The sequence below is a fragment of the Molossus molossus genome, unplaced genomic scaffold, assembly GCF_014108415.1.
Source record: "Molossus molossus isolate mMolMol1 unplaced genomic scaffold, mMolMol1.p scaffold_m16_p_18, whole genome shotgun sequence".
In the NCBI taxonomy this organism is placed as follows: domain Eukaryota; kingdom Metazoa; phylum Chordata; class Mammalia; order Chiroptera; family Molossidae; genus Molossus; species Molossus molossus.
In genome coordinates this window covers 59,539,930-59,567,282 of record NW_023425353.1, presented here as the reverse complement: position 1 = coordinate 59,567,282, position 27,353 = coordinate 59,539,930, and the positions used below count along the sequence as shown (strand labels likewise).

The window sequence follows — 27,353 nt, the reverse complement described above, 5'->3', positions numbered from 1 at the left end:
GGGGCCTCCCGGGCCCCTGGGCGCCTGGCGGTCAGACCAGGGAGTCTTCGGCCTGGAAGCTGGAGGAGCGGCGCGCGCCGGGGCTGACGCGGGTCAGCATGGACACCTGGGTGTTGCAGGTGGCCCCGTTGCTGCCCCCTGATGGGTGCTGGTATTTCGGGCCCAGGCCCAAGATGCCCTGGAGGTTCCAGCGCCGCCACTTCCGCCGCAGCTCCGCCTGCACCTGAGAGAAGGAGGGTGGTCACGCCTACAGAGCCTCCTCCGCTGCTGATTGGGCTGTTCGCCACGTAGGGTGCTGAGCCAGCCAGTCGTTTGCTCCTGGGGAGTCTAAATGGAGAGACCTGGATGCTCCCTTGGTGGGTGCAGAATTGGGCGGATGGGGGCCTTGGAGGCAGAGAGGGTCAGAGAATGCAGTCCCGGATGGAGAGGGATGCTATCCGGGGGTGACTGTATCCCCACTCTTCTGATCCTTGCCCTCCAGTTCACCTGAGCTCATCCAGGTGGATGTCTGTGCTCTGTTACCAGGCCTTCACTCTAACTCCACCTTCACAGTGCTGCCCACCCGTCCCCACCCACTCCGGCCACGGCCACCTAACAGGCCCTTCTCAAACTCTGAGGAGCACACACGTCTCCTGGGATTTACTTAAATGCAGAGTCTAAGTCAGCAGGTCTGGAGTGGGCCCAGAAATCAGCACACCTAACTCGGTCTTAGATGCCACCATTGATTTACTAGTCTGAGGACCACACTTGGACAAGTAACAGGTTTAACCTGGCCTCACTGTGCTCATATCCCATCAGAGTTCTGGACCCTGGGACCCCAAAGTCGGGGAGGGGCTTACCTCACCGTTGAGGAAGCAGTAGAGGACAGCCACCACAAAACCCTGGGGAGGAAGGGAACAGGGGAGGTGAGGTAGACCGCCCACAGGAGCCCCCAGCCCTGCCCAACCCCCGGCCCTGGCCCTGGCCCTGTGTTCCCCTGGTTAAGCAAAGGGCTAAGTACATAGCAGATGCTTAATCAATACTCACTACAGTAAAAAGACTGGAGTCCAGTGGCAAGGGGCCAAGGCCCTAGGGAGAATTCCCTTAAAGCCCAGGGAAGAATGCAGCCTCAAGTCAACAATTCGTACCTGGAAAGATCCCATGACGAGCTCAAAGACCAGTTTCATTTCAGGCTTAAAGTTGTCGGGGAAGAAGGCAAACACGGTGTAGTGCACTCCAAACAGGGGAATCAGCAGAAGGGTGGACTTGGCCAGCCTCCTAGGGGCAGGAAGGGCAGGCAGTGGGCAGGTGTGTCCATACATGTGGACACCACAGGGCCTGGCACAGGGGCAGCTGGGGTATGGAAGACGAGGACAATGACCAGGATGTGTGAGGATGAACTATTGGTCCCCATAACTGTTAAATCCACATCTGGCTCTGCTCCATATCTGTGGTGCCTATGCCCTGGCCCCCCCAGCCTGGAGGGAAGCATGAGAGAAAAGGAAACCCTTCTATTCTTATCCTTCTGGAAGAGAAAGTATAAAGGAGGGCCAGTGCTGAACCCTGAGGATGATGCATAATCATGGTATTTCAGGCTCTGTGGCAGCTAATGGGGAGATATGTTCTCAGGCAAGATGAGATCCTGGCTCCCCCTCTCCTGGTCTCAGTTTCCCAGTCTATACAATGGAGTAATGTATCCTCTACATGGTCAAATTACAGAAATGGGGTACATTGTAGATTCAGAAGTACTTTGGGTGCTATAAAGTGCAGTGAATCCAAAGAGACCAGTTTTCTACTGGGAGAGGTCTGAGGGCTGGGGAGTCTCTGAGTTCTTTCCTGCCTTGGCAGTCAGCCCAGGGAAGCCTAGACTCAGGCCTGAGGTCCCACAGCACACCGGGGGCAGGGAAACTGGCCTTGCTTGTCCCATTCCTTCCTCGACCTGGTTCCCAGCCATGCCAAGATCCGGAGCACTGCCCACCCTCCTTGGCTGCAAACCTATCCCCCACGCTGAGGCTGACAGATGGAAGCTTTCTTTAAATTGAAGGCTTATGGGGAGGTGGAGAGTGGGAGCTGACAGCCCCTCCTTGGGGAGCTCCATCTCCTCCTCCCCCACCTCTGCCTGCCGACAGCTGTTCAGTTTCCATCTCACCCACGTGGACCTGGCAATGACCAGCTCTCTTTGCCTCGGATTTGAGCCCTTTTGAGTAGTTGAATGTTGGGAAAACAAGGTCCGACAAAGCAGAGGATGAGGGTGGACAGGCCCGAGGTGCTACCCCCTGGCAGACCGCAGACCCCTGCAGGGCCTGCCCTTCAGAAACTGGAGAAGCTCCGCCTACACACCCAGCAGGAGAGAATGACATCATCCAAGGAAAGCCAGTCTCGTCTCATCAGAGAGCTCACAGGAGTCCAGAATAGAATCCTAACTCCAGCAGCTCGTGACATTCTGGCCAGGAACCTTACAACCACGGCACAGACTCCCCAAAGAGAAGCCAGGCCAAGAAGAACATTCTAGAATCCCAGGACCGGTAGGCCCTTGGGGGATGCCCGGGCTTGTCTTGTCTGCGCAGCACTGGTCATCTCCTGTTCCCATCTGTGGGCATGACGACTCCTAGTCATCTCCCCACAGCTACCCTTTTCTTGTTTTTTTATTCTGTCTTCAAGCCCACTGTTCTCCAAGAGCCCGCCTGTTTCTCCAGCCCTCCCCAGCGCAGGAGCCAGCCCGCACACCTCTCTAAGCCAGGAGCTCCATCGCTGCTCTCTGGACACCGAGCCCGCCCCCTGCCACGTGACATACTCCCAGACCTTAAAGCGGAGGGAGTGCATGTCAGTTCCCCCCGCCTAAATAGGGACAATTTATAGGGGATTGTGAGGTGAAATGAGACGATGCCTGGCATTGAACTGCAGATGTGGTTGTTACTGGGGACTACTGAGTCATGATTATGGCTGCTTGGTGGCAGACTGGGGGCTCCCCCAGGGCATTCATCACTTGCATTTATGGGCCCCTTTTCTGTGCCAGGCACATGCCAGGGACTGGGCACGCAATGTGAACAAGACACAGGGTATCACTGTCTTCTCAAGCTCCCTGGCTTGGCAGCAGATTCGAACCTGGATCAGATTGCCTGCCAGGCTAGGTGGGTGCGGGAGAGGCAGACACGGGACTCGTAAGCCCAGAGAGGGTGGGGCTGGGGCAGAGGGCACTCGTGGTCTGAGCCGGGCCATGGGATAGAGGTGGACGAGCAGCGTGGCTTTGTGGTGACTCTGGAGGGGGACTACGGGGCCGTGGGGTGATCTGAGGACCGGGAACGGGGACACTGGGAGAGCCAGGGCCCCGGGACACTCACGAGTACGGGCTTTTTTCACTCTTCCCGACATTCGGAGGCTGCAGTTTCTGGACCAGGATTCGGATGATGCAAATAAACAGGATGAAGTTCACCTGGTGGTGGTGGGGCCAAGGTCGGTGGTCAGAGAGGGAAGTCCAGGGCGTCCAGCTCCCTGCGCTGGTGGCCTGTCTTGTCCCCTAGGGCCCTGCTGCCTCTCCATGCTAGCTGTCCTCTAGCTCTTTCCCCTTTGGGCAAGTCATCTGGGGACTGTACTTCCCACTCCTGAAGCCTGGGCCCCCAGTCCAGCTTCTCTACTCTGGAGGAAGAACGCAGGGATGGAGACGATCCTGGGATACGCGGTGGGAAGCCTAGTTCCAGTTCTGGCCTGCACATGAAGTTCTTGTGTGACCCGAAGCAAGTTGACTACCCAATGTGCGCCTCAGTTTCCCCATCTCTAAATGGTGGGAAGCGGTCTTACCAAGATGGAGGTGAGGATGGGGGCCTTCAAGATCCACCACAACAATGAGGACTCGATGGTGTCCCAGCATCTGGGCAGGGATGGTAGGGGAGAATGAGCGAGGTTGTCCTCAGCCAGAGAGACAGTCAGCAGTTCGCCCTGCTGTCCCCAGCTCTGCCCCCAATCCCTTCAGAGGCATGAGCTCAGTCGGTTGCTCCCAAGTCCCCCTCATCCCACCCAGGGGATGGCAGCCAGGAGGAGGGGGCAGGATGACAGCTCACCCATAATCCTCAAAATGGATCTTGGTGATGGTCCACACCATGGTGAATGTGCTGGGCAACCCTGTCAGGGCCAACGGGGAGAGGGAGCGAGGAGAGGGCATGCGGGAGAGATTAAGGAGGAAGAACAGAGAGAGGGAGGGAGGGAGAAGAGGGCGGGTGACCAGGGCTGCCCTGGACGGTGGCATAGGCTGTCCACTGCGCTCCAGGGAGGACCGAAACTGTGCCCGAGGGGCTGTGTCCATCTAATTTTGGCACAGGCACTTTATGGACCAGCGGTGGCCCTGTGCGTTTCAAGGGCTGAAGGAGCGGTGGAAAGATGTTCATAGAACCTGCCCGTCTCACAGCTCAGCCCTGGTGCAGCTGCAGCCCGAGGGCACCTGCCTTGGGTCACACATTTGGGGGACTTTTATCAATTCTTGGCTAGAGCCTTGCACACAGGACCTACATCCTAGCAAGACCTAAGACTGCAGGCTGGGTCAGCACCCGCCCCCTAGTGAGCACCCCCAGCCTTGCCCTCTGTCCCCAGCCTGGCGGCCCTCCCCAGAACCATACCCCAGCCGATGAGTATGTACCCCCAGAAGTACTTCCGCTCGGAGAAGAAGGAGACTGCAAGCAGGGTGTGCAGGTACAGGCCCTCCACCAGCAGCCAGAAGAAGTTGGCCATGACACAGTACTGGAACAAAACCACGGCTGCCTTACAGCCCGCCTGCAGGGGGAGCAGAGAGGGTCTCACCGGGGCTAGCACAGGTCCCCGCCTGCCCACCCCTGTCTGGGCTGACAGGCACAGTTGTACAGTCAACTTAATCGCTGTTATTTTGCATTATCCCCTTAAAAATGGACTCAGTGGTTTTCGAGTCATCCCTGATGTGAGATCATCCGATGTTTTGGAATAAGCTTGTAGTTTTAATTATCCATCTAGCAATTTATCATCTTCTTATCTATATATCTATCCACCCACTTTCCCATCCAACCATCCATCTTCCTATTTATCCATTTATCTCTTTATTCACTTACTCACCCACTAGACACCCATTACCAACTCACCCATCTATTATCTATCCATCTACCATTCATTATCTATTCATCTTCCCACTCATCAATCCATTCACTCACTCACCTATCTCTCCATTCATCTATCTTTCCACCTACTAGACTACTACCAGCCCACACACCTAGCCATCTATCCATCCATTCGTCTACCTACTTGTCCATCAATCTGCTCATCCACCATCCACTTACCTACCCACTCACCCCTCTACCCATTATCTACCCGATTTTTCTTACTTTATCTACCCTTCCCCCTACTCACCCACCTACACACCTACTTACTGAGCCATCCGTCCACTTGAATGCCCCATCCCACCATCCACCCTTTCATCTTGTCCCAGTGAGAGCTGAAGGCGGCTGGGAGAGGGGCGAGGGCGAATTCTCGCGAGCATTGGCAAGAGACCCTTGACTGTGGGGGTGTGGGCCCTGGCTGTGGAGGGGCCCAGACACAAGTGTTGAGGAGGGACGGGGATCGAGAAGAGGGAAGCGGAGGGGAAGGAGAAATAAGAAGGGAGGGATGGCCCTTGCTCCCGGGAGCCAGAGGAGCTCGTGCAAATGGGTCTCCCAGGTAGAGGAGGACAACGGAGAGTTGAGGGCGACCCCTGGATAGGGCAGTCAGGGGCTCTGGGTTGGTGAGAAGGTCTTCTGGGCCTTCTGTGCTCTCCTAGAAACAGTCTCCCGTTGAGATGAAGCCCACAGGCCTGCGAGCCAGGGCCTAAAGCCACCGCCTCCAAGAATCCCTCTAGCATCCATGCCTCCCAGGAGCCAGCACCTGGCGGTTCCCACCCTTGCTCCCTGGGCCCTTGGCTTTGAGACGTCCTCAAAGAGCAGCCTGCCTTCCTGTCCTTATGGCTGGACAGTCCTCCTTCAAGTCGCGCGTCAGTCCTTCCCGCCACAGGCATGCCTGTTTTCCCGCCCTTCCACACGTGCTTTACCACACGAATAACTCAGCTTTCTCCCAGCCTTCGGAAGCATCCGGAGCTGCTGATGTGGGAGCCAGTCTCCACAATAACCCTCAACTCGAGCGCTGGGGGCTGCAGGCGGCTCCCGGCTGCAAGTGCTGGTCCCCGGGGAGCTCGGGGAGGCCAGGGGGGCTCCCCTGGGTTTCCCTTCCCCTCGCTGGGATGCCTGCGATTCCATCACCATAGGTAAACTCTTTGGGGTGAAGGTACTGCTGACCCCTGAACCCACGCACTGCGTCTGCTGTCACCCGTGGGGTTCAGGCGTGGGTGGGAGTCAGGCTGCTCTCCAACGCTCTGTCCTAGCTCGAGGGCACTCAGGGAGGGGTCCTGAGCTCAGTCACCTGCAGATGCACCCCGCAGTGATGGCGATGGGTTCTTAGATGCTCTCTTAATGTCCCTTCTCGAGGAAGCCCCAGACTTACTGGTGGCTGGGACGACAGAAAGAGGGCTGTGTGTGTCTGGACTGGCTCCACATGGTAAGGGGGGAGCAGGGAGGGTGGCGTGAGCCCTGGGTTTGCCGACGGCAGAGGGTAGAGTTGGAGGGAAACTTGGAAGTCCTTGTACAGATGGGGAAACCGAGGCAGGGAGTTTCCTAAAGTCACACGGGGAGTTAGCCACAGAGGTGTGATGGGGGCGGTGGGCTCTGGCCGTGAAGTCCCATGTCCCCCCAAGGAGTGCCATTTCTCATTTGAGGCCAGGTCTGTGAGCCCCTGGATGGCTGGGCACTATCTCCTGACGTGGGAGAGAAGTGGGATTCAACGAGCTGCCAGGCAGGGCTGGGTGGGGGGTTGGCCATCCCTGGAGAGGGAGAGGGAGGGAGAGAGAGGGAGAGGAGGAGGGGGAAGAGTCCTCTCGTGAGGGAAGATGAAGGGGGGGGCCCGGCAGTGCTCACCGAGGCCTCCGCGCAGCTGTCCTCCTCCCCGCTGTCAAAGAGGGTCAGGTCCTTGATGAAGACCGAGGTAGCCCTCAGGATGAAGGACATGAAGAGGTGGATGTGGATGTAGTTTCGTGTGCAGCGGAGCTTCCTGAGTGAGGTGGGCAGAGCTGGGAGGCCGAAGGGGCCTCGGACCCCCACCCAACTACCACTGAGCAAGGGTAGGGCAGAGGGAGCATGTGGCCCCGAGCGCTGTTCCTGTCCCAAAGCGGGGCCCTATCCCGGTACCCCATCCCCAGCCGGTGTAGCCAGGCCTCCAAGTGCCTCAGCCTCCAGGTGTCTCATTCCAGAGCACAGGCCCCGCCCTCTGGTACCCCATCCCCAGGGGCAAGGTCCCCTGTGGGGGACTAGGCTAGGACCCGTGGGACACTGAGTCCCCTGCTGTCTCTAGGGGAGGCTGGTCTGGCAGGGGCCTGGGGCAGGGACCATGGACTGCCTGGGAGGTGACAGGAGGGGGCCGAGCATGCCTGGGCCAGGCTGGGGTGGAGCGCAAGAGTGACCTGGCTGGGTGCGCTTTGAGACTTGTCGCTGGGGCCGGGCCTTACCTGAACAGGCTCAGGATGGCTGTGGCGACCAGAAGCGTGGCGAGGGACAGGCTATAGCCGACAGTGTAGCCGGTCTTCAGAGAACTGTAGAACATTTTCTGCTGCTGCTAGAGGGAGGTGGTGAGGATCTTGGGTGGGGGATGGGGCGAATTCACCTGGGAGTATTGGCAGGGTTGGGGTGCCCTACACACCTGCCTGCCCATCCCTGCCTTGCTGGATGAGGGGGCGGAAGCCCAGGGCTCCCAAGGGCGGCTGAGCTGCCCCCGTCAGGACCCAGTCCCCCTGATGCCCCAGTCTCCACAGGTAGGGGTTGAATCGAACCCTCTCTCTGCTCCTTCATGGGGAACGTCAGTGAGGGAAAGAGCAGAGACCTCACACGTGCCATCTGTCCACGCACTTTCAGTCACGCGTCTGGCACCCTTCTGTGCCAGCTCTGGGCCCGGCAGCCTTTAGACGCCCACACGAGGACTTCTCGCTGTGGGGGGCACGCAGGGCATGGAAGGGAAAGAAGACGCTGGGCGGGGCGTGACGTCACATCCCGGGCTCGGGCTGGGCCAGCAGGATGAGGGCAGTCGGCCTTTCTGGGGTGGTGGGACCAGCTGGATCCCGAAGGCTTCTTGCTGGCACCCTCCGGAGGCCCCCCAGGGACATACGCAGAGCCACCGGCCATCCCCTCCCTCCAGCAGAGGCAAGCAGTTAAGCCCTGGTGGGCTTTCAAGGCCCTCTTGGGCGCAGTGATAGCTGTCCAAGAGAGGTGTCCGGAGGTGGACAGACGTCGCCACAGATACACACGCACGCGTTCACAGAGCAGAGGGGTCCTGGCCGAGGGCTCCAGTTACACTCCAGCCTCCATCCGTGTCCCTGCCTGGCTCCTGACCCCACGTCCTGACTGTGCTTCTCCTGCTCTGGGGTGGACCCCTGTCCTGGGACTGAGGGTCACGGTCCTGTGACTGTTCCTGACTGACCACTGGGTATCCGAGGCTGGTTCCTTCCAGGATCTGCTCTTCGGTTTCCCCTCCGTATGTGACCGGGAGGAAGGCATCTCTCTGCCTTGTCAAACCCAGGGCTGGAGCAAGTTCCCACCAGGCACCGGGGTGGCCTGGCCAAGGGGGTGTGGCTTCAGCTTTTGTTGCGGGGAGTCATCCTCATGAAAGTACCCTCATGTCAGGGGAAGCCAGGGGACAGCCCTTGGAAACGCAGGCTTGGAGAGGGAGGAGGCGGGGGGAGGGCAGACCCCCGGAGTCCTGGCTCCCACACAGATGACACACCCCACCCCTTGGTGGGAAAGAGTGGGAGAAGCCTGGCAGGCCAAGGCACTCTGGTGGGGGGTGGGGTACACTGAGGCCCACCTCGTCCAAATTCGAGTCCAAATTCGATTCGTTGTCATCCGAGCCGCAGGCAATGGGGTAGGGGCCAGGCTCCAGGGGTGTCCAGCCCTTGTCCGTGCAGCTGCGGCTCACATTGCGGCCTGGGTGGAGGGCAGGAGTGGAGAGGAGAGAGGATGAGGCCCGGCGCAGGGCAGGTCCGTGGAGGGGGCCTGGGGCCTGGTTGACTGCCCTCAGCCCTGCTCCCACTAACCTCTGCTGGGTCAGACCCCAGGTCCTCACAGGGGAACCCGGGGCAGGGAGAAGCCCCTCCAGGACGGCCAGGGGACCCTTCAACACAGCCGACAGTCAGAGCAGACATTCCTGCCCCTTGTCATGTCTGAACAGACCTCGTGTGCAGAACAAATCCAGATCCTTGTCACAGATAGCCTGGGTCCTTGGCTATCTGAATGAGCCCTGAGCTAAATGCTGACCCTTGTCACAGGGCCACAGAGGCTGGTGTGGCAGGTGGTTTCTTTATGCGGTGGGTCCAGACAGCAGCCCCTGGCTGGGCCGAGGAGCCCAGGCCTGTCCACTCCTCCTGGGTCAGCCTGCTTGGGCCCAGGAGCCGGTTTCCTCCTACACCTGGTGGGGCGCAGCTGTGCCGCAGGACAGGGACCACAGGTGAGGCAGGAGGTGGGTGGGGTCAGAGGGCACCTGATAATGGTGCAGATCTATAATCCTCATAAATGGAGAAGCAGGGAGTTCCTGGCAGGGGGACCTGCCCCGGCAAAGGTATGTGAAGGGGACCCAAGCAGCACAGCCCTGCAGGATCTAAGGGCGAGACCAGGTTGATCCTGGGGCTCCAGGCAGCCTCCTGATGTAGGGGGTGGGGCGAGGGCAGGAGGTGTCCTACAGACCCATTGACAGAGACTGTTGAGCGTTCTCAACCCAAACAGCCATCCTGAAAAAAGGCTCTTCAAATAGCTGAAGGTAAAAACACCACGGATTAAAGGCACATAGACCACGAACTCAAGACTAGGCTCCCAGGACCATTTTGGGGCCTTGACGAGCAATCCCTGGCCTGGCCCACCCCCACCCCAGGGACTTTTACCCAGCCTGGGTAAATGACTTCTTTCTAACCCTCCGCAATCTCTATCTTTTACAAGGTCTCTTCAGCTTTCACCGTAGAACCAGGTCCCTCCCAACCCTCCCAGGGAGAACACTTCTTCCCCAGCCCTGGTCCCCAAGGAGCTGGCATTGGCATTACCCCTCCCCTGCACTCCCTACTCACAAACTTCCCTCTTTGCATGGAAGGTCAGTGGCTCACACCCTCTTCACCTAGCTGCCCAGGAGAGCACACTCTATTTCCTTTACATTTTCAGCCCCTAACCCTGCCTCCTACTTCGCCATTTGCAGAGATGTTTTCACAGCCAAGCAGAGCTGAGCGGGGTGCCCTGCATGAGGGCCTCTGGCGGATGGATGATGGGGGCTTTTCCTTTACATTCAGCTCGCCGCTAGGTGGGTTCTGATGAGGGGCTGACTCTGAGGAAGGGCGCCTTCTTCTCCTCTGCACGAAGGCACCCTGTGGGCCCCAGGGAGGCTGGCAGCCCCGGGATTAGTCAGCCGGTGGGCCGGAGTCCAGGTTCTCAAGTGAAGGAGCTGCCTTGATCATTCCAGCAGGCCAGAAGGGAGAGCCGTCAGGGTGCAATTCAGTGGCGTGTCAGGAAGGAACGCAATTAGCAGGAGCTTCTGGGGATCCAGGAGAAGGCTGGTTGCCAGGCTCTGCTGATGGGAGCACTGTGGGTTCCCTGCTGGGAACCTGCCCACCTGCTGGGTTCCCAGGAGGAGTGCTGGGGTAGGTGCTGCCATCCTGGAATATGCCATCCGCAGGGAGGGCATCAGGGTCTCTCCCTCACGGCTGGGGTCACCACACTGGGGTGCAAAACTGCCCTACCCCAAAGAAACCATTTGGTCCACCTCCGATGCCTACTTTACAAACAGGGAAACAGGCCCAGCGAGGAAAAGGCCACTCGGAGTGAGAGACGCCCAAGAGTCTTTCTGCCCACCCTTCGCATCCTTACCTAGGTCCTGCTCCTTCCATCTGCCTCATCTCACCGAAGCAGATTTTCTTCCCTTGGTCCCCCAGCAGGATCTGTGCGTGGTGGCTCTTTCCCTGACTCCAGCTCCAGGTCTTTAGTTCCTGTCCCCCGAACATCTGCTGCATGCTGCGCCCTGCCCCCCGCGCCCTGCCCCCCCCCGCCCCCTCCCAGCACCATCTACTATTTAGCACGAGGGTGTCTGTTTTCTTACTAATGTCTCTCCCCCTGGAACGTTAGTGGGCTGACAGTGCCGCTGTTTCATGCCCCCCGCCATCCCTTGTTTGTCTAGCCCAGTGCCTGTCATGTTGGTACGTGCTGAATAAACATTCACTGATTGGAAGGAGGGCTGACCACACATTATGCTGTAAGCCTCTTAAATGACTCAGTAGCAAGAAAGCCCACTTCCTCAAGAGGCCCCCCCTTTTCTTTTCTGAGCATTCATTTGAGCAGAACATGACAAGGTGTGTACGAGGCCGGGCGGTGGTTTCGTGGAGCAGGGCATCGCTCCGGGCAGCGGGAGGCCGCATCGTCAGTAGGTCAGGACAGCGGGAACACGGGAGCCATGATTGAATCAAGTGCCTGCCCGTCAATCAGTTATTAATTGCTGAGCAAATATTTAGTGAGCCCTTCCCACCTGGTTATCTTTATGTGAAGGCTTAATCAAATCCCACGAGTCCTTCGAAGACCTAGTGCCAGAGCATCCTCTTCCAGGGAGCCCCCCTGATTGCTCCAGTCCCTTTGACATTCTCCATTGCCCTTCTCGCTCCCTGAGAGGCGAGTCCCCACTTTTGTTGGCGCCACTTGTGCCACCCAGCTCCCTCGCTTCAACCTGGGGCTCTTACCTTGAAGGGGGGAGAATAAGCTATAGATGGGGGGGCAGGCCAGGACAACCACCTGGCCCCGAGGGGTGGCCGGCCAGCAGGTGATGTTGTCCCACATCTTGCTGCAGCCTGTGGGGTAAAGACAAGGGGCACGTGGGTCAGTGTGGCCATTGGGTACCTCCAGCCTCTCCTCCTCCTCCTCCAGGCTCCCACCTCGAGGAGCCTGTGGTCTGAGAGGGAGGCACAGCCCTGCCCAGGCTAGACAGGGCCTGTCCTGAGAGGGTGAGGAGGAGGATGACTACTGCTCCATGGCCCCCAGCGAGGAGTGGAGCACCCTGGGGGTGCTTTCAACGGTGGGGATTCCTTTGTTGCAGATTGGGGGCCTCGACCCGCATTTGGTGGGCAGGCGCTGGGTCCAGCCATGGCCCTGCACGGGCAGGAACTGTGGAGCCTCTGCAAGACTTTCACATGAGCCACTGGGCATTTGTGCAGGCGAAATCCTGTGGTAATGACCAGAGCCTGGGCTCTACTCCATCGGCCATACAAACACAGGGTACTCAGGGCATGGTTAACACACACACGCTTCCCGGAGTGCAGCCGCTGAGGGACGGCAGGCAGGACCGGGCGCTGTGCGCTCTGCACTTCACTCAACGTTGTTTAATGTTTTGGGAAATCGTGTGACCTACAGCAATGCTGCCCGTGACATCTGAGTCAGTGATGCGACCACTGTCTATACCAGCCCACGTCTGCAACTCTCCCATGCCTGGAGTTTAGATTTCTAGGTACAACCTTCTGACTGTGTCTTCTTATCTTGTAGTGGGGCCGGGCCTGGCTTTGTTAGATAGTATTTTATTATAAATTACTTTGCTTTTTCTTTTATGTTACCATTAGGACATCATTTAAAAAAATGAATGTGTGTCCTGAACTTCATTTCATAATAGTAAAGGAGGCATTAGAAAATATACTTTATAAAAAGGTGTTGTCTGCCCTGGCCGGTTTGGCTCAGCGGTTAGAGTGTCGGCCTGCGGTCCTGAGAGACCCGGGTTCGGTTCCCGCTAAGGGCATGTACCTCGGTTGCAGTTTGTCCCCGGCCCTGGTTGGTTGTGCGGGTGGCAGCCACTCGATGTGTCCCTTTCACATCAATGTTTCTCTCTCTCTCTCTGTTCCTCTCCCCCCCCCCCCTACCTGAACAAAAAATGGAAAAATGTCCTCGGGTGAGGATAAAAAAAAAAAAAAAAAGGTGTTGTAGCCCTGTCCAGTGTGGCTCAGTTGGTTGGGTGTCAGCCTGTGCACCTAAAGGTTGCTGGTTTGATTCCTGGTCAGGGCTTTTGCCCAAGTTTTGGGCTTGATCCTCTATCCCCAGTGTGGGGCGTGCAGGAGGCAGCCAATCGATGTTCCATTCTAACATCATTGTTTCTCTCTGTCTCCCTCTCCCTTCCTCTATCTCTAAAAATAAATTTAAAAATATTTTTAAAAAGGAGGTGTTGCCCTGGCCGCTTTGGCTCAGCGGTTAGAGCGTCGGCCCGCGGACCAAAGAGTCACAGGTTCGATTCTGGTCAAGGGCACGTACCTCAGTTGCGGTTCGTCCCTGGCCCTGGTGGGGGTCGTGTGGGAGGCAACCAATCAATGTGTGTGTCTCTCTCTCTCTTCCCCCTCTCCCTCCCTTTCACTCGATCTAAAGATAAATGGAAAAAGTATCCTTGGGTGAAGATTAAAAAAAGAAAAGGAGGAGCTGTTTACGGTGGGTGATGGGTATATCAGGGTTCAGCCAGTTCTTGAGGAGTCTTCATAAAACTCACAAAGCAACATGATGCCCACAACTCAGCCAGATGGTGAACCGTGATGGGGGTGGTGGACAGGGGCTGAGCTCGGAGAAAATCCGGCCTCACAGTCTGTCCTCCAGCGCGTGCCCGTTAGCCTGCGGACCTGGCTGGTGAGGCTGCACAGTGGGGTCTCCAGGAGTCCGCTTTAATAGGGGTATACAAACGCCACGGGGTGCCTCTCAGGGACTGAGACTCCTCTGGATCCCCTCCCCTGAGGGAGGTTTAATTGTCTCCTTGCAACCCTGCCAGTCCCATAGATTTGTTCAGGAAACCCAACCCCTGAGCCAAAGTCAACGCCAGCTGGGCCAAGCCCAGCCCAGCCCAAGTCCGAAGGTTCATGAGTTCCCAAGAAGGGGCCCTGGGAAGAAAAGGTGGAAGGATGTCCCTCCTTGGGAAGAGCCTCGGACTCAGTGCTGGAGTGGGCAGCGGGGAGCGGTGCCTCTAGGCCCGCCGCAGCCAGGGGTACCTGCCGCTGTTGGCTGAGAACACCTGGGTCCCCAGGGCTGGCCAGAGACACAGCCTGCCTTCCTTGGGGACCCCGGAACTTCTGCCCCTACTCTGTCCTGAGGCTTCTGTGGCCTCACTGGCTCCCAGTGCCTCCTTCGTTCAAGACCGTTAATATCAGCCAAGGCTCCGGGAGCCTTTGTGAGTGGGAGGCGCTGTCCCACCCCCTTTCAGTGAGTGACTCATTTAGCCTTCCCGTTTTACAGACGAGTTACCGAGGCACAGAGCAATTAGCTAACTACCCCAAGGGTGCCCGAGGCAGCCACAAGCTCCCTCTCCGCAAACCTCTTGCTCTCCTGCTCTGAATGGCTCCACGCTGGTTCTCTGGGAGTTTGCGCTGCTGGGCTGTGTAGCCCTCTCTGGGGCGCTGGGCACTCCCTGCTCTGCGAGCTGGCTGCTGGCTGTGTCCTCGCCAGACTGCGGCTCTCGGGCCTCCAGCTGCGGCTCGGGCTGAGGGACAGATCTGAGCTGGGTCCCGGCCCTGAGCTCAGAGCTCAGCCTCACCGGAGGCGGAGGCCGCGCAGAGGAGGGGACCCCCTGTCCTAGGGGAGGCCATGCTTGGTCTCAAAGGCTGGGCTGAACCGCGAGGGGGCCCAGGCCAGCGGGTAGGGCTGGGGAGCCAGGGGAGAGGTCAGCGGGAGGCTGCGGTCGGGGAGCTTCCTGCAGAAGGCAGCAGGGTCTGGAAGCAGAGACGAGGGTGACAGCCAAGAAAATGCTGGGATCTAGGGAGCCTGTTGTCCTGGGGGTGGGGTGGGGGTGCTGGGAGTGTTCTCTGTGTGCCACCCCAGGGAGACCTCTCAGGTCCCTCCACAGGTGTCCCCGGGCCCACAGAGACACGGCCCAGGCTGTGTGTGCCCACTGCAGGCTGCTGTCTCCACAGGGAGGAAGGGCCAGCCAGAGCCTGGGGGAGGGGTGGTGGGGCAGAGTGGAGACCTCTGCGGGCTCATGCCACAGGCCTGCGTGTACAGAGAGAGGCACAGTGAGTGACAAGCAACCCTAGGCACACAGAGCCACAGACACACACGCAAACATACATACGCGTATGCTTACCTGGACCTGGAAAGACCAGACATGTAAACACAGGCACAGACAGACACGACTCACAGACACACATGCATAGACATGACGGTGTATCACAGACTCACACTACACACACACACCAGCACACAGAGTCACAGCACACGAGGCACACCCAGGCTCACGCACACACGCACACGCTCCGACACACAGACACACTGAGTCAGAGACTCCGGAGGCACAGACAGAGCCGACAGACACGGCCAGGAGCACACGCCTGCCTGAACATGCACAGTCCCTGCACAAGGTCATGGCAGACTCCCTGCCTGCTGACCCACACCTGCCCTCCGCTGGACCCCTAGCTGGCTGCCTGGTGACAGGGTGTTTGTTGGCACCTGACAGGCACCCTGTGCCAGCAATGACCTCATCAGGATCACGAGGGTGGCCTGCCCTCGGGGCCTGGGATGAATGCAGGGGGGCCTAGAGTCTGGGGTCCGGGCCTCTCTGAGCTGTCCATGACCTGGATCCACTGTTGGGGCCTGCTGACACCTGTCTGCAGCCCGGCCCTGCTGCCCCGTCCCGGGCAGGTCTGGATACCCCTGACCAGGCCTCCTTCTCAGGGCCCAGGAGGCAGGAGGCTGCCCCTCCTTGACAGCCGGGGCAGGTAAAGGCCATCGACGAGGCTCCACACACTCACTTATGGTGCAGGAGGCGGAGAGCCTGGGCACCAGGGCCAAGAGGAAGGACCCGGGAAGGGTTACATAACTGTCAGCCTCAGAGGAGGCCGGGAACTGGGGAGCCAGGAAGATGTTAAAGATGCTCCCTGCTCTTGAGCAAGGTGGTTATGTAACTTTAAGCTGGGCCTCAGGGAGGTGACCTGGGAGGGAGGCCCGGAGCAGGCCCAGACCTCACTGCCTCCAGCCCTCCCCGTCGCTCTCAGCAAGCTTGGAGTCCCATGCCCAACCCCCACTCCCCGAGCAGTCTGTCCCTGGGCCTCCCACTTTCCCAGCTTCTGCTTCTGCAAATCCTGCCCACCCTGCGTCTGGCTCCATCGGCACTTTTTGTATCGCCTCCATCCTCATCCCAGGGCTGCTGAGTGCGTGTGGGGTTGGGAGTGAAGAGTGGAAGGTGCTGTCGTCTGGGCTGATGGCCCTGCTGGGTCTGGGCAGCTAGCTGGGCAGCATCGACTGCGGGTGCCCGGCACGACTCCTCACACTGCCGGGCCGGAGTCCCCCAGACCCCTGCAGAGGAGTGGCTGGACCTCCATGTGCTCAGCCTCTGAATCCGACCTTGACTTGTCTAATCGGGAGGGTGCCAGCTGATGGGTAATCTGCCCGGGAGGGTGCGCTGGGGGGGAGGTCAGTGCGTATGTCTAGGGCCTGTGCGTGCGGCGTCACCCCTGGGTGCTGGCTAGCTGGCACAGCCTAGAGTTGGTGAGTATTCCAGATCTGTGCAGACTAGCCTGGTGCCTTTGTTGCTCTAGACTGCCAAGGTGGCTTTGAGCTCCCATGCGGTCCCTGTGTGGTCATGTACTGTCACTAGATGCCTTTCGCTCTCCCTCGGAGATGTTTTTTTTTTTATCCTCACCCGAGGACATTTTTCCATTTTTTGATCAGATAGAGCAGGAGGGAAAGAGAGGAAGAGAGAGAGAAACATCAATGTGAAGGGACACATCGAGTGGCTGCCACCCGCACGACCAACCAGGGCCGGGGACAAACTGCAACCGAGGTATGTGCCGGGTCTCTCTGTACCACAGGCTGACGCTCCAACCGCTGAGCCAAACGGGCCAGGGCTCCCCCGGAGATGTTAATGGTACGGCGGTTTAACCCTGGAGTGCGGTGTCCTGGGGCCAGTGTTCGCCCTCTCAGCCCTGGCGAGTCAGGGGTTGAGGAGCCTGGCCCAGAAGTGCTCCCGCCACTGAGTTACTCCGACTCTTCTTTGGGCTGGGCCAGGAGTCCTCGGGCCTCGGACCCCACCATGCAGTGCCCTGGCCGCCCATCCTGGATGGGCTGGCAGCCACGGACAGCATCCTGACGTTTCCTGGGGAGGGGCAGGGACCCCCAGTAGCAGAGTTGGCTTCACTCACTTTTCCGAACCCCAATTTGTATAGTGTTCTTAGGTAACAGCTGGGAGCTCCCCAGCCTGGGTTGGGGATGGGAACATGGAGGTCTGCAGAGACTCCTTCTTCACCTGGCTCCCCATCGTCTCCCAGCATCTTCTCCTCACCACCCAGCAGCTCCCTGCGCTCCCCTCCAACAGTGGGCAGTGAATGTGATGTGCATCTGGCCTCACGCCCGTGAGGAGAAGTGGGGCTCCTTGGGGTCTGCAGAGCCTCTCTTCCCACCCGGGGGAGGGGGCTCACCTGCTGTTTCATTCTCTAGCTGGGCTTCCTCCAGGCACTGCCTGTGCTCCATCTTGATCCTCTGCACGTAGTCACACGCCTCCCGCGGCATCCCAGCCGCCCAGCCGCTCTGCAGGACAGACAGGAGGGACCGTCAGCCTCGTCCATGGCCCGCCTCTCATCCACAAGCTCCGGGAACATGGGTCAAGCAAGGCTCCGTCACTGGACTGACCCAAGTTCCAGACTGAACCCCAACCCCAACTGCAGACTCAGTCCTGACCCTCCCCCCAAACTGGAGCCTGGATCTGACCCAGAATGCGTCATTGTCCCCAAAGCCAGGTCCGCCTCGAGGGCTCTGTCATGGCTTCTTGGTGCTTCCCCGACAGTGCTGCGGCCGTCACAAGTCTGCCTCTTTGTGAGTAGTGCAACCTGGACAGAGGCGAGAGGGCCTGTCCGTGGAGCCCAGAGCTAACCACTGGACCCTGCCATTCTCCGGCTCGGCGAGAGCACCGGGAGTCCTCTGTCCTTGCCGCAGTCCCTGTGCGTGGGTGGGGCCCGGCTAGTGCTATCTCACTGCAGGGCTTGGACCCTGGCCTCCGGTTCCCGGAGCCAGACCTGGGAGGAATCCAGGAGTCTGGCTGCATCTTCCAGCCTCTGTCCCCATTCTAGGAGCCTATGCTCAGTCCCCTGGGTCACCAGCAAGGAAGGGCACACCAGCTCTCCTCGCCCAGACCTCAACTGCCTCCTTAGTTTTTGAATAATTCAAGCTATATCAGCTCTAGTAAAGGGAGGTTTAAGAACGCAAGAGAAGCCCTCCTAGGATGGCTCACCATCCCCCAGGCCGCCACGCAGCCGAGTCCCTTCCACCTCAACAGCGCTCTCATGCCTTGTTGAAGGCTTTGGTGGAGCCTCCTTGCCACAGAGGTCCCTGCCTTTCCCAGCTTCGCACCCCAGCTGACCAAGGGGAAGCCCCCTTGTCCAGGGTCTTTCAGACTCCCCAGCATCCAGACCTCGCTCTCCCACGTGCCACAGGCCTGGGAGCCATAGTGACCATGGCTTCTACCCTGGACCGTGGACTTTATCAGCCAACTGAGATAAAGATATTAGCTGGTCTGTCATTTAAAACTGGGCATATCGAAAGTAACAGATCTGTTATGGAGAGGGTGTAGTTATTTGTATAACTGTTCGAAAGACAGGATATGCGACTCCCAAGGAAATGTGCTGTGGTCCCTCTTTGGGGTCACGTGCTTCCTCTCTTGCCCATTGGATTATCCAGACTGAGACACTCCAGATGTTCTGTCTTAAGGGATCTGTGGCTGGCTCAGGCATGGGAAGAGGGGCGGCCAGACGGATCTCAGAGGTGGCCTCTGGAAGAAGAACCTGAGGACTGGCCATCCCGGGTTGTGTCCCACTATCCTGATTGCTTGGAGCAAGTTTCTCTCCGAAGTCCCTTCTCAGCCTCATTGTCCACCAGCAACAGGGTTCAGTCTGCCTTCTGGCCCCTTCCCCAGCTTTGACTGCCCCTCCTTCCCATTCTCACCTCGTATCTCCCACAACATGGATGGTGGTGCGTTCTGCCGTCCTTGACCCTTCTCTGGTGCCATGTCCTCATCTCTACCTGGGAAACCACCTCCTTCTCCAGCCCTAGTTCATGGGTTCTGATGATCCCTCTCCTAGGTGATCCACATGCAACCAGACTCGAGCCAGTCAGAGAATTCTTAGCCACAGGGTCTGGCACATGGCCCGAGTCAGGCTACTCAGAGTCAGGACGCTCATTCCTGGGACTCTGGATTAAGTAATTAGGCAAGTGGGTCTGTTCTTTCCCACAGGACTAGAAACCTCAAGGGATGCAGGGGCTGGACCCGCTGCCGCCATCTGGTTGCCAATGGGAACACAATGCTGAAGGCAGAATAGAGAGATGGAGAAAAACTGGGTCCTCTCGACAGGGTCTGAGCCCCTGAGCAGCCATGCCTGAAACCAGCCCCGGTGCCACAACGTGCATCAGTACCTTGCTTTACAACTGGAGCTAGTTGACTTTTCTTTCCCTGTAACCAAAAGAGTCCAGACTTACGCTCTGAGGACAAGACAACGGATGCCCTTACTTGCTGGGCTCGCTTAAGCCCAGGCTGTGGTCATGCTGTTTGACCAATAACATTTTTTCCCCAATCACTGAGGGCATCAGAGGGTTCCTGGGACCTTCTGCCTGCCATCATAGCATGGAAGGGTTTTGGGGCAACTTCTCTAGCCAGCTCTGCTCCCCTCAGCAGCATAGTCATAGAGCACTTCCTGGGGGGCAGTTTGCAGAAGGGGATAGGAGCCCCAGAGTAACCCGGGATCCTGTGGTGTGTCTGAATAAAGTGAGGGTGGTCTGAAAAATGAGCTCCGACTTCACCCCAATGTAGTTAGGTGTTGGGCCCCATCTGGAGAAGGGTAAAGGGAAAAGAGACCCAAAGAGGGCTGAGGCCACCCAGCAATGCACTTTCCCGGAAGGGACCAAGATCTCTGACCACTAGTCTGGACCACATCAATTTTTCTCTACCACCTCGCCTTGAGCCATCTGGTCAACCATTACTCTTTGGGGTCTGGGGCCAGGGCAGCTCCCTCTAGCTCTTATCACTGAGGAATTCAGGCAGACTTTGGACTTCCTCTTCCACTTACTTCCCTATTCTAAACATCCTCATTATCCCTCTGGACTCCAGACACACCGAGTTGGAAAATTCCCAGCCGGATACAAGCAAGCCTGCTGATCCATGGAAGGGTTCCAGGGTAGGATATAGTTGGGGTGTGGACTTCATAGAAAATGGGTAGTAGAGGTGGGAGGGCCTTTGAGGATGTGTAGGAGGTGGACAATTAGAGGTGGAGTAAGAACATTCCAGAAAGCAGGAGCTGCGTGCACAGAAGCATGGAGTCACGAAGATGCTTATACATTCACGGTCGCGAGAAGCCGGCGTGGCTGCAGCAGCGGTGCCTGGAGGCGTCAGGAGACAAGCTGGGAGATAAGGACGGAGGCCTCGTCAGCTCCTGCCTGGGCCGGTGCAGTAGTTTTCAGCCCCAACGCCTACAACCTGAGGGGTCTTTGTATCACCATCCTCATTCTCCTGCTTCCAATCTCTGAGGGTCCCCATGGCCTAGGGGTCAAAGCCCACACTTCAGAACTGGCATTCAAGGCTCTTCCCAATCCCACGGGTGCCTGCCCCTCCCACCTGGTCTCCTGATGCCCCATGTGGAGAGGAGAGGGCAGGGCTTTCTCCCAAGCCCTCCCCAACTCCTGTGTTGGGCTGAGTTTCACGTGAGCTTCAAGTCAGTCTGACCTTGCAGTTGGGTTGAGGCTAGAGAGTTTCGGGACATATTGGGTTCCTAACACCTCCTCTATGACAGGAGTTGTGAGCCCCGAAGAAAGGACCCTGGCAAGAGGGGGGGCATCCACAGCACCTCTTCAACCCTGGGTCTGTGTCCCCTGCCGCGTGCTGGGAGGTAACTGACAGAAAGCCGGCAGGAGCGTCCTGAGTCTCTGATGGGGTCCAGGCTTAACCAAAGTGTGTTAACTCCACCTGCTCGGCTGAGCTCCTTCCTCTGTGCCGATCGTGAGGGGCTTGGGAGAAGCCTTCTCCTCTCCGCGTGGGGCTCCTGAGGATGGGGACAAAGGCTGGGGAGAGTGAAGACGCTGGGAGTTGAAGCTGTTAGATGCCAGGGGCTCGGAAAGACAGGGTGGGCCGAGCTCACGCGTTGTGGGCCGTACCCAACCCCCTCAAGACCCCCTGAGACCACAGCTACTGGCCTGGACTCAGAACACCCAGCTTCATCCGGGCCATAGGACTACGGCAGGAGGAGCTGAGGGAGACAGGAGCAGCGTGCCAGGGGAGCAACCACGATGCAGCAGGCGCGATTAGGTGAGACAAAAGAAAAAACTTCCTGCCTGCAAATTACTTAGCCCTGGGAGCCACCGTGGATGATTTGTGCTGCTGAAGTTTGTCAAAAGAAGGCTTTTTCCTGCTGGGAGGGTTGGGGAGGCCGGTGATTGGGGAATAGATGGTAGGGGGCTCAGGAGTGGTCTCACTTACCATTGTTCCATTACCATCTCATCTCCCATGATTTATTTAAGCTCGCCCCATTGAAATAATGGGACAACGAAGAGTCACGTTGGAGGGGGGGTTGCTGAGGACCCAGAGAGAAGGCACACAGAACCATAATCCAGCTTCCAAGGCTGACCCTTCATTTCGGCTTGTGTGCTCCGCATCAGTGAGGGACAGAAGCGTGCAGCTGAGGGGGGAGAGGGCCGCGGGGAGGAGAGCAAGAGGAGAAAATGCCGGGGTGTGTGTGGCAGGGGACCCAGGAAGGTAAGGTAGAGCAGGGAATCCAGAAGTCACAGAAAACCGGAGAAACACCCCAGCTTTGCAGAGGGCTTGAAAAGAAGTTGTGCCCTCATCTCATTGGGGCACAGGGGAGACTTTGGGGGAAGAGTCACAGAAACTGTAATCACTTGGTCTGGGCAATGGCTACACAGGTACACACACGTGTGACAATTCCCTGGCTGTCACCTCATATTTGTGCATCTTACTGATTAACAACTATCCTGAAAGTCCCAGGGCAGCGTGCCGCGGGCCACAGCCCCTGTGGAAGAAGCGGTTCCTCTTAGTGACACAGCAGAACCTTGTTAAGTCCACAGGGTCTGGAATGAGACTGTCCGCCACTCCCTGAGCGGGTGGCCTCAGGCAAATTACCCCACCTCCTCTCTCAGTGGGGACAAGGACAGCACCACCTACTTCCAGGGTTGTGCCGAGGGTCAGGTAAAGCACACTAGGGGACGACTAAGGAGTTAGCCACCCTGTCATCACCAGACCCCAGCCTCGCCACAGCCCCAACGCCCTGCATAAGCTCAGGCAGTCAGGATGTCCCACCTGCTGACAAGGGGCAGCTGCGCCCACCGCCCACCAGAGGAGAGTTTTGCAGCCTGGCAGGCAGTTCCCCTCACCGCCTCCTGTGTTCCTTTCTCCTCCCCGCCCTGCAATTTTGCATCCTTTCACCAAGTCCGAATCTTCTCCTCTCTGCAAATCCCTGTTTTGCCAACCACACCTGCCCTGGGAAGGCTGAGCTCTGGCTAGTCGGAGAGTGGACTGAGAGCCAGCGTGTGTGGAGGGGAGTAGCGAGCAGGAGGCAGAGACACAGAGATGTGGGCTCGGGGTGAGAAAGAACTTCCCACAGCTGAGTGGTGCCGGGACAAGGGCTCTTGCTTTTAGACAAAGCAGGCAAAGGCGCCAGCTTGGGGCTAAGCCTGGGCTCATCTAAGGGCGTTTCTTGCAAGGTTTACTTAGGGACGCAACGTCTTTCAGGATTTCTTCGCAGAGGACCACGGTGGGGATGGCCAGCAAAGCAGGGGCAGCGGAGACGCCATTTAAATCCCCTGCCCCTTGAAAGTCATCTTGGGCATGCTAGGGAAAGAGGACTCTGTTCACAAACATGATGTCTGTGGGTGATGTTGGTGTTGGGGCGACCTGCAGGGGGCTGGGCACCAGCACAGGGAGCCACAGGCTGTGAGTCCTGGAGACACCAACCCCGGGATTGGCTGGTAGCCTCTTTCCCTCCTCTGATGACCCGCTGTGCGGGAAGAACTTGTTTTCAAGATAGTAAGAGGCACTTCCTGAGAGATAGGGACCCTCACACCATGAGCCACATGAAAGGGGGTGCATACAAAGATGGACCCTGTCCAGGAAGCCCAGCTCGAGGCCCACGCACCCTGCAGCTCGCTCTGAGTCCTAACAGAACACAGGCAGGAAACCTCTTTGCAATGAGACCAAAACCTCAGATAATATCACCACTCATCTTGTGATGCTTGAGTCTCAGCTTCCCGGAGAGATCTGAACATCAGATGTTAAGGAACCCTGTTAATTGTGTTCGTTGTCATGATGGTATCATCATTATATAGGAAAATGTCCTCTGGTTTTAGAGATTCATTTAAAAATAATTTGGGATAAAAGTTCATGAGGTCTATAACTTATCTTAAAATACTTCAGTCAAAAAAGCAAATGATGCGAATATTAATTGGTGAAGACTAATAACGGTCGAACCTAGGAATTGGGAGGGAGGGAGTGCTAGAAATTCCTGTACTGCCGTTTTCCTGGTATCACTGCAAGAAATGGGTATTTCCTTGTTCATTATGCTATTCTCTACTTTTGGGGGCATGTTTGAAAATTTTCAAAATAATAAAAACCCATAACGTGGTGGAGAGATCAAACTGCATTTCATTCACTTTTTCTGAGCTACGTCTCAGGTATGCTGCGCCTTTTCCTGTGTGCAGTGACAACCTCTTTGTGGCGGGCAGTCACAGAGGGGAGGCTGGAGGCGGGAGACGGAGCAGAAGGGACAGGGAGAAAGGGGTGGGGCTTCATCTAGTCCCCTGGCCTAGTCCTGCATCCACAGCCAGAGGGGTCGCAGCGAGGGGCCTGGAGCCTCCCCTCCCTCCCACAAATTGTCCGGCCATCTCATGAGTACACCCCTGTCCCCAGGACTCCCCCCTGCCCTGGGGACTCCTGGGCAGGTGGTGGCAAAGGGGACTTTTCCCTCAGCACACTCATCTCCTTCCGGTCTCACAGGAGTCCTGCGGGGAGGCTGAGCCCGTGTCAGAGTGAGGCTCAGGGGCCAGACTGTGCCCACTCGGTGGGCTGGCCTCCAGCCAAGCCATTTCCCATTTCCCACTTCTCCTGCATGCCGGGCCAAGGGTTCTCGCCTCCCTTTCGTGATGAGGAAACTGGGGTCCTTCCACAGAGATTAAACTTGTTCTCAAGGTCAACTGGCCATTGTCACGGACGGGGGTGAGGACCAGGTTTCCTGGCCCCTGCTCCGGCTCCTCATAGAAGCTCTAGAAATGTCGGGGAAGGCTGAGACCCAGGGCAGCAGGACGGGGGTGGGGGGGTGGGGGTGGGGGGGGTGGAGTCCTCTGAGGGGGGCCTGCTCCTGCAGCACAGGCCCCGGGGAGTCCTGGGCAGGCCTAACTGAGGTTGTCACTTCACTGGAGAAGGAGGTCTGACCCCACTGCCACCATGTTTCCTGAAGCCCACAGGGGGGCTGCTGGGGGCCGGGCCGGCCTGGGGAGCTGTGGACAGACTCTGGCGAGCCCAGAAGCAGAGGGCTGGGGCAGGATGCCTATGGCAAGGTGAGGCCTTCAGGAGCAGGTGGCCAGCTACCCGCCTCACAGAGGAGTTAGAGGAGCCAAGCCTCCCCCAACCCTGAGCCATGCCAGCTCCTTGGGGGCTCTGGGGTTTTCCTCCTTCTGGGGTGAGGCCCACTGGTCCAGCCAATCGAGGCTGTTCTGTAATTTCAGGGGAAAGATTGGCCCATTTCATGGAAATTTTCAGGGCATTGTCCTGCCTCCTCCAGGAAGACTTCCTTGACTGCTCCTCTCAGAGACCTAGTTCTGGGAGGCTGCACCCTACACGCACCAGGACAACTTCCTGAGTCACTGGCTCTGCTCTTCCCCAGGAGCCTAAGAATCTTCCCAGGGCAAGGCCTGGCTCTGCCCCTCCTCTGTGACACCCCTCCCCCCACCACTGGGCTGGGCATTACCCAGAGCAGTTCTGCTACCAGTGAGGAGTCCCTGTGCCTGCTGTCTGGGGGGACGGGGCAGTGGAAAGCCTGGGGGTGACTTTGGGCAGACTTCCTCTTCTGAGACACTGGAGGTTTTCTTTCCCTTTTTTGCTTCCCTGTTCAGAGATTTCCCCTTCCCAGGCTGAGGTCAGGGCACCATAAACAGGAATGATAAGGCCTTGGGCCTTCAAACTGAACTTTGCAGCTGCCATTTTATGGCTCTGATAACATCAGCCCCCCCCACCCCCCATCCCTTGAGTCCGGCTGGAGCAGGATTGCCTGATGTCCACTCAGTGTGGGAGCAAGTGACTGGTGGGGAGAAGTAGAGAGAATTGGGGCCCCTCACTCCAGCCTGCTCTCACCCAGTCCTGGCGGAGTCCCTTCTCTTCCCCCTGCAGGCTCAGCCCTGCACTGGGCTATGGGGGCATGGCAGGGGAGAGATCTCAGTTCTAGGTCTCATGGGATGGTCAGAAGAGCCCAGGCTGGGAGGTGAGGAGGGCTGAAGGGTGGGGTCAGAGGTGGGGATGCTGAGGGCTGGAGCAATCAGGGAAGGCTGTCTGCAGGAGCTGGTGTTGGGTACAAAGCGAGTAAGACGTGGAAAGACAGGGGAAGGTAGGCATTGGAGGAGCCAGGCTTGGGCTGTCAGGAGGTGGGGGGCAGATGTGACCTAGCATGATAGGAGACCTCGCTAAAACCAGTCTTCACCTGGGCTGAGAAGCCTCCAGGGATGGGGGTCTGGGTGCCAGTGGTGGCCCCAAGATCCCTGGCCCATCCAAGGAGAATTTGAGAGGTTGAAGCCCAGAATTGCAAGATCCAAAGGGTTGTTGTTGAGACCTGAGGGGCTGTAAGTGGTCCCGGAGCTGTGGCCTCAGGTCCTGAACTTGGCAGGGCTTTGCGTGCTCAGGAGGTGGGTCTCATGCAGTGGGAGGAGGAAAAGCTCTTGTCAATGATCCAGGACAGGCAATGAGCTCCCCATCCCCAGGGTGTGTAAGACACTGGTTAGATGGAAACACATTTCTGTCCTGGTGGAGGTGATAGTGAGGGAGATAATCATGTGATAGAAGAAACTAGATCAATATACTCCACCCACACACCAGCCAACTTGGAGCTAGTGCCAGATCTGGAACCCACTTGGGTTTTAGGCCCTGCACAAGCAGCAACCCCAGATTCCTCAAGTCCTGGGGTAGGGGAGAGAGAAAATCAACCTCAGTCCAGGTCTGATTGGTAGGGGACAGGTATGGCTCTACTGTCCTTGGCCTCACTTTGCCCATCAGTAAAATGGGCTTGGGTAGATTCAGTGTCTTGAGTTCTTCCCTGATCTTAGAGGAATATGATCCATGTATCTCCCACCTCAACTAGGATCTGCCTGGAAGCCTAGGTGAGCCATCCACAGACTCCTGGGGCACACCCACGCATGGGGCATACTGGCAGGCAGGGACACACACAGCCGCGTGGGGGTGAAGCAGAAGTGGGAGGAAGAGAGACGCCGCCGCTGCTTGTTGGCTGTTTGCTCCCTGCTCAGCTTTCCCCATGCACGTGGCTGGCGCTTCCTGATAAACACCCCAACCCCTCACTGTCCACTGCCTTCCCCCGGGCTCCCTACCTTTCACCTCTGCTCAGTGAGAGGGCACAGGAAAGGTCTGGTTGTCATCCACTGGGTCCCCAAAGCCCCTTCCCGGGTCCTGGGGACCCCAGTGCTGGATCTGCTGCTGAGACGTCACTCCTCCGCGTAACACACAACGCCCCACAGACACCTCTAAACCGACACCGCACACGGCGACGACCCTCACAGCCTCCCTCCTAACCCCCGTACGTATCAGACTGTCCATTTCAATCGACCACAGTCCCCAAACCCGCGTCTACTGACCTCCCCACTCCACGCACACGCAGGCACAACACAGAAGGCGAGTGTGGAGCCCGTTCGCATTCACCGCCCTCCGCTGGTGTCCCAGATCGCCGCGGAGCGGGCTCCAGGCTGTGCTGAGGGTCGCGGTGCGACCGCGACCACTGCCCTCGGGTCTGAATGCGGTCCGAGGAGGACCCGGGAGGCGAGACCCCGGGGTGCTCTGCGCCCCGGTTCCCGTCACACAGGCGTGCACACTGACAGCCGGTCTCCCGCCGCCCCCACTCCACCCCCAGCTGCCGGGATTCTGGGTGGCCCGGTGGACACTCACCGCGGGGCGGAGGGCGCAGACGAGGGCGCCCGCCAGCAGGCAGAGCCAGCGGGCCGGCAGCGGACCCGGCGGGCGCATGGTCCGCCCAGAGCCCGCGCCGGGCCGCCCCACGCCGGCAACGGGCGGGCGGCGCACCGCGCTGTCGACGGCCAGGAGCCTGG

At 58.2% G+C, this 27,353-nt stretch overlaps 1 protein-coding gene across 1 annotated transcript; it reads right to left on the bottom strand.

The window, feature by feature from the left end:
* Positions 1-31: 31 nt before the first annotated feature.
* On the bottom strand, positions 32-27,353 carry VIPR1 (vasoactive intestinal peptide receptor 1). Its single transcript, XM_036266978.1, has 13 exons — positions 27,193-27,353; positions 17,459-17,567; positions 11,774-11,881; positions 8,875-8,993; positions 7,526-7,629; positions 6,939-7,071; positions 4,590-4,743; positions 4,038-4,098; positions 3,778-3,847; positions 3,321-3,412; positions 1,128-1,257; positions 840-881; positions 32-223 (listed from the first exon to the last, which is right to left on the bottom strand). The coding sequence occupies exons 1-13, from the start codon at positions 27,268-27,270 to the stop codon at positions 32-34; spliced, it is 1,392 nt and encodes a 463-aa protein (XP_036122871.1). The 5' UTR covers positions 27,271-27,353.

Excerpts from the sequence above, each read along its gene's own strand:
- VIPR1 (XM_036266978.1), bottom strand. The coding sequence starts at position 27,270 with ATGCGCCCGCCGGGTCCGCTGCCGGCCCGCTGGCTCTGCCTGCTGGCG. Across the intron at positions 7,630-8,874 it reads TGGACTCGAATTTGGACGAG|CAGCAGAAAATGTTCTACAG; the intron begins GTGGGCCTCAGT and ends TCCCTCTAGCAG. Across the intron at positions 3,413-3,777 it reads CCATCCTCACCTCCATCTTG|GTGAACTTCATCCTGTTTAT; the intron begins GTAAGACCGCTT and ends CACCACCACCAG.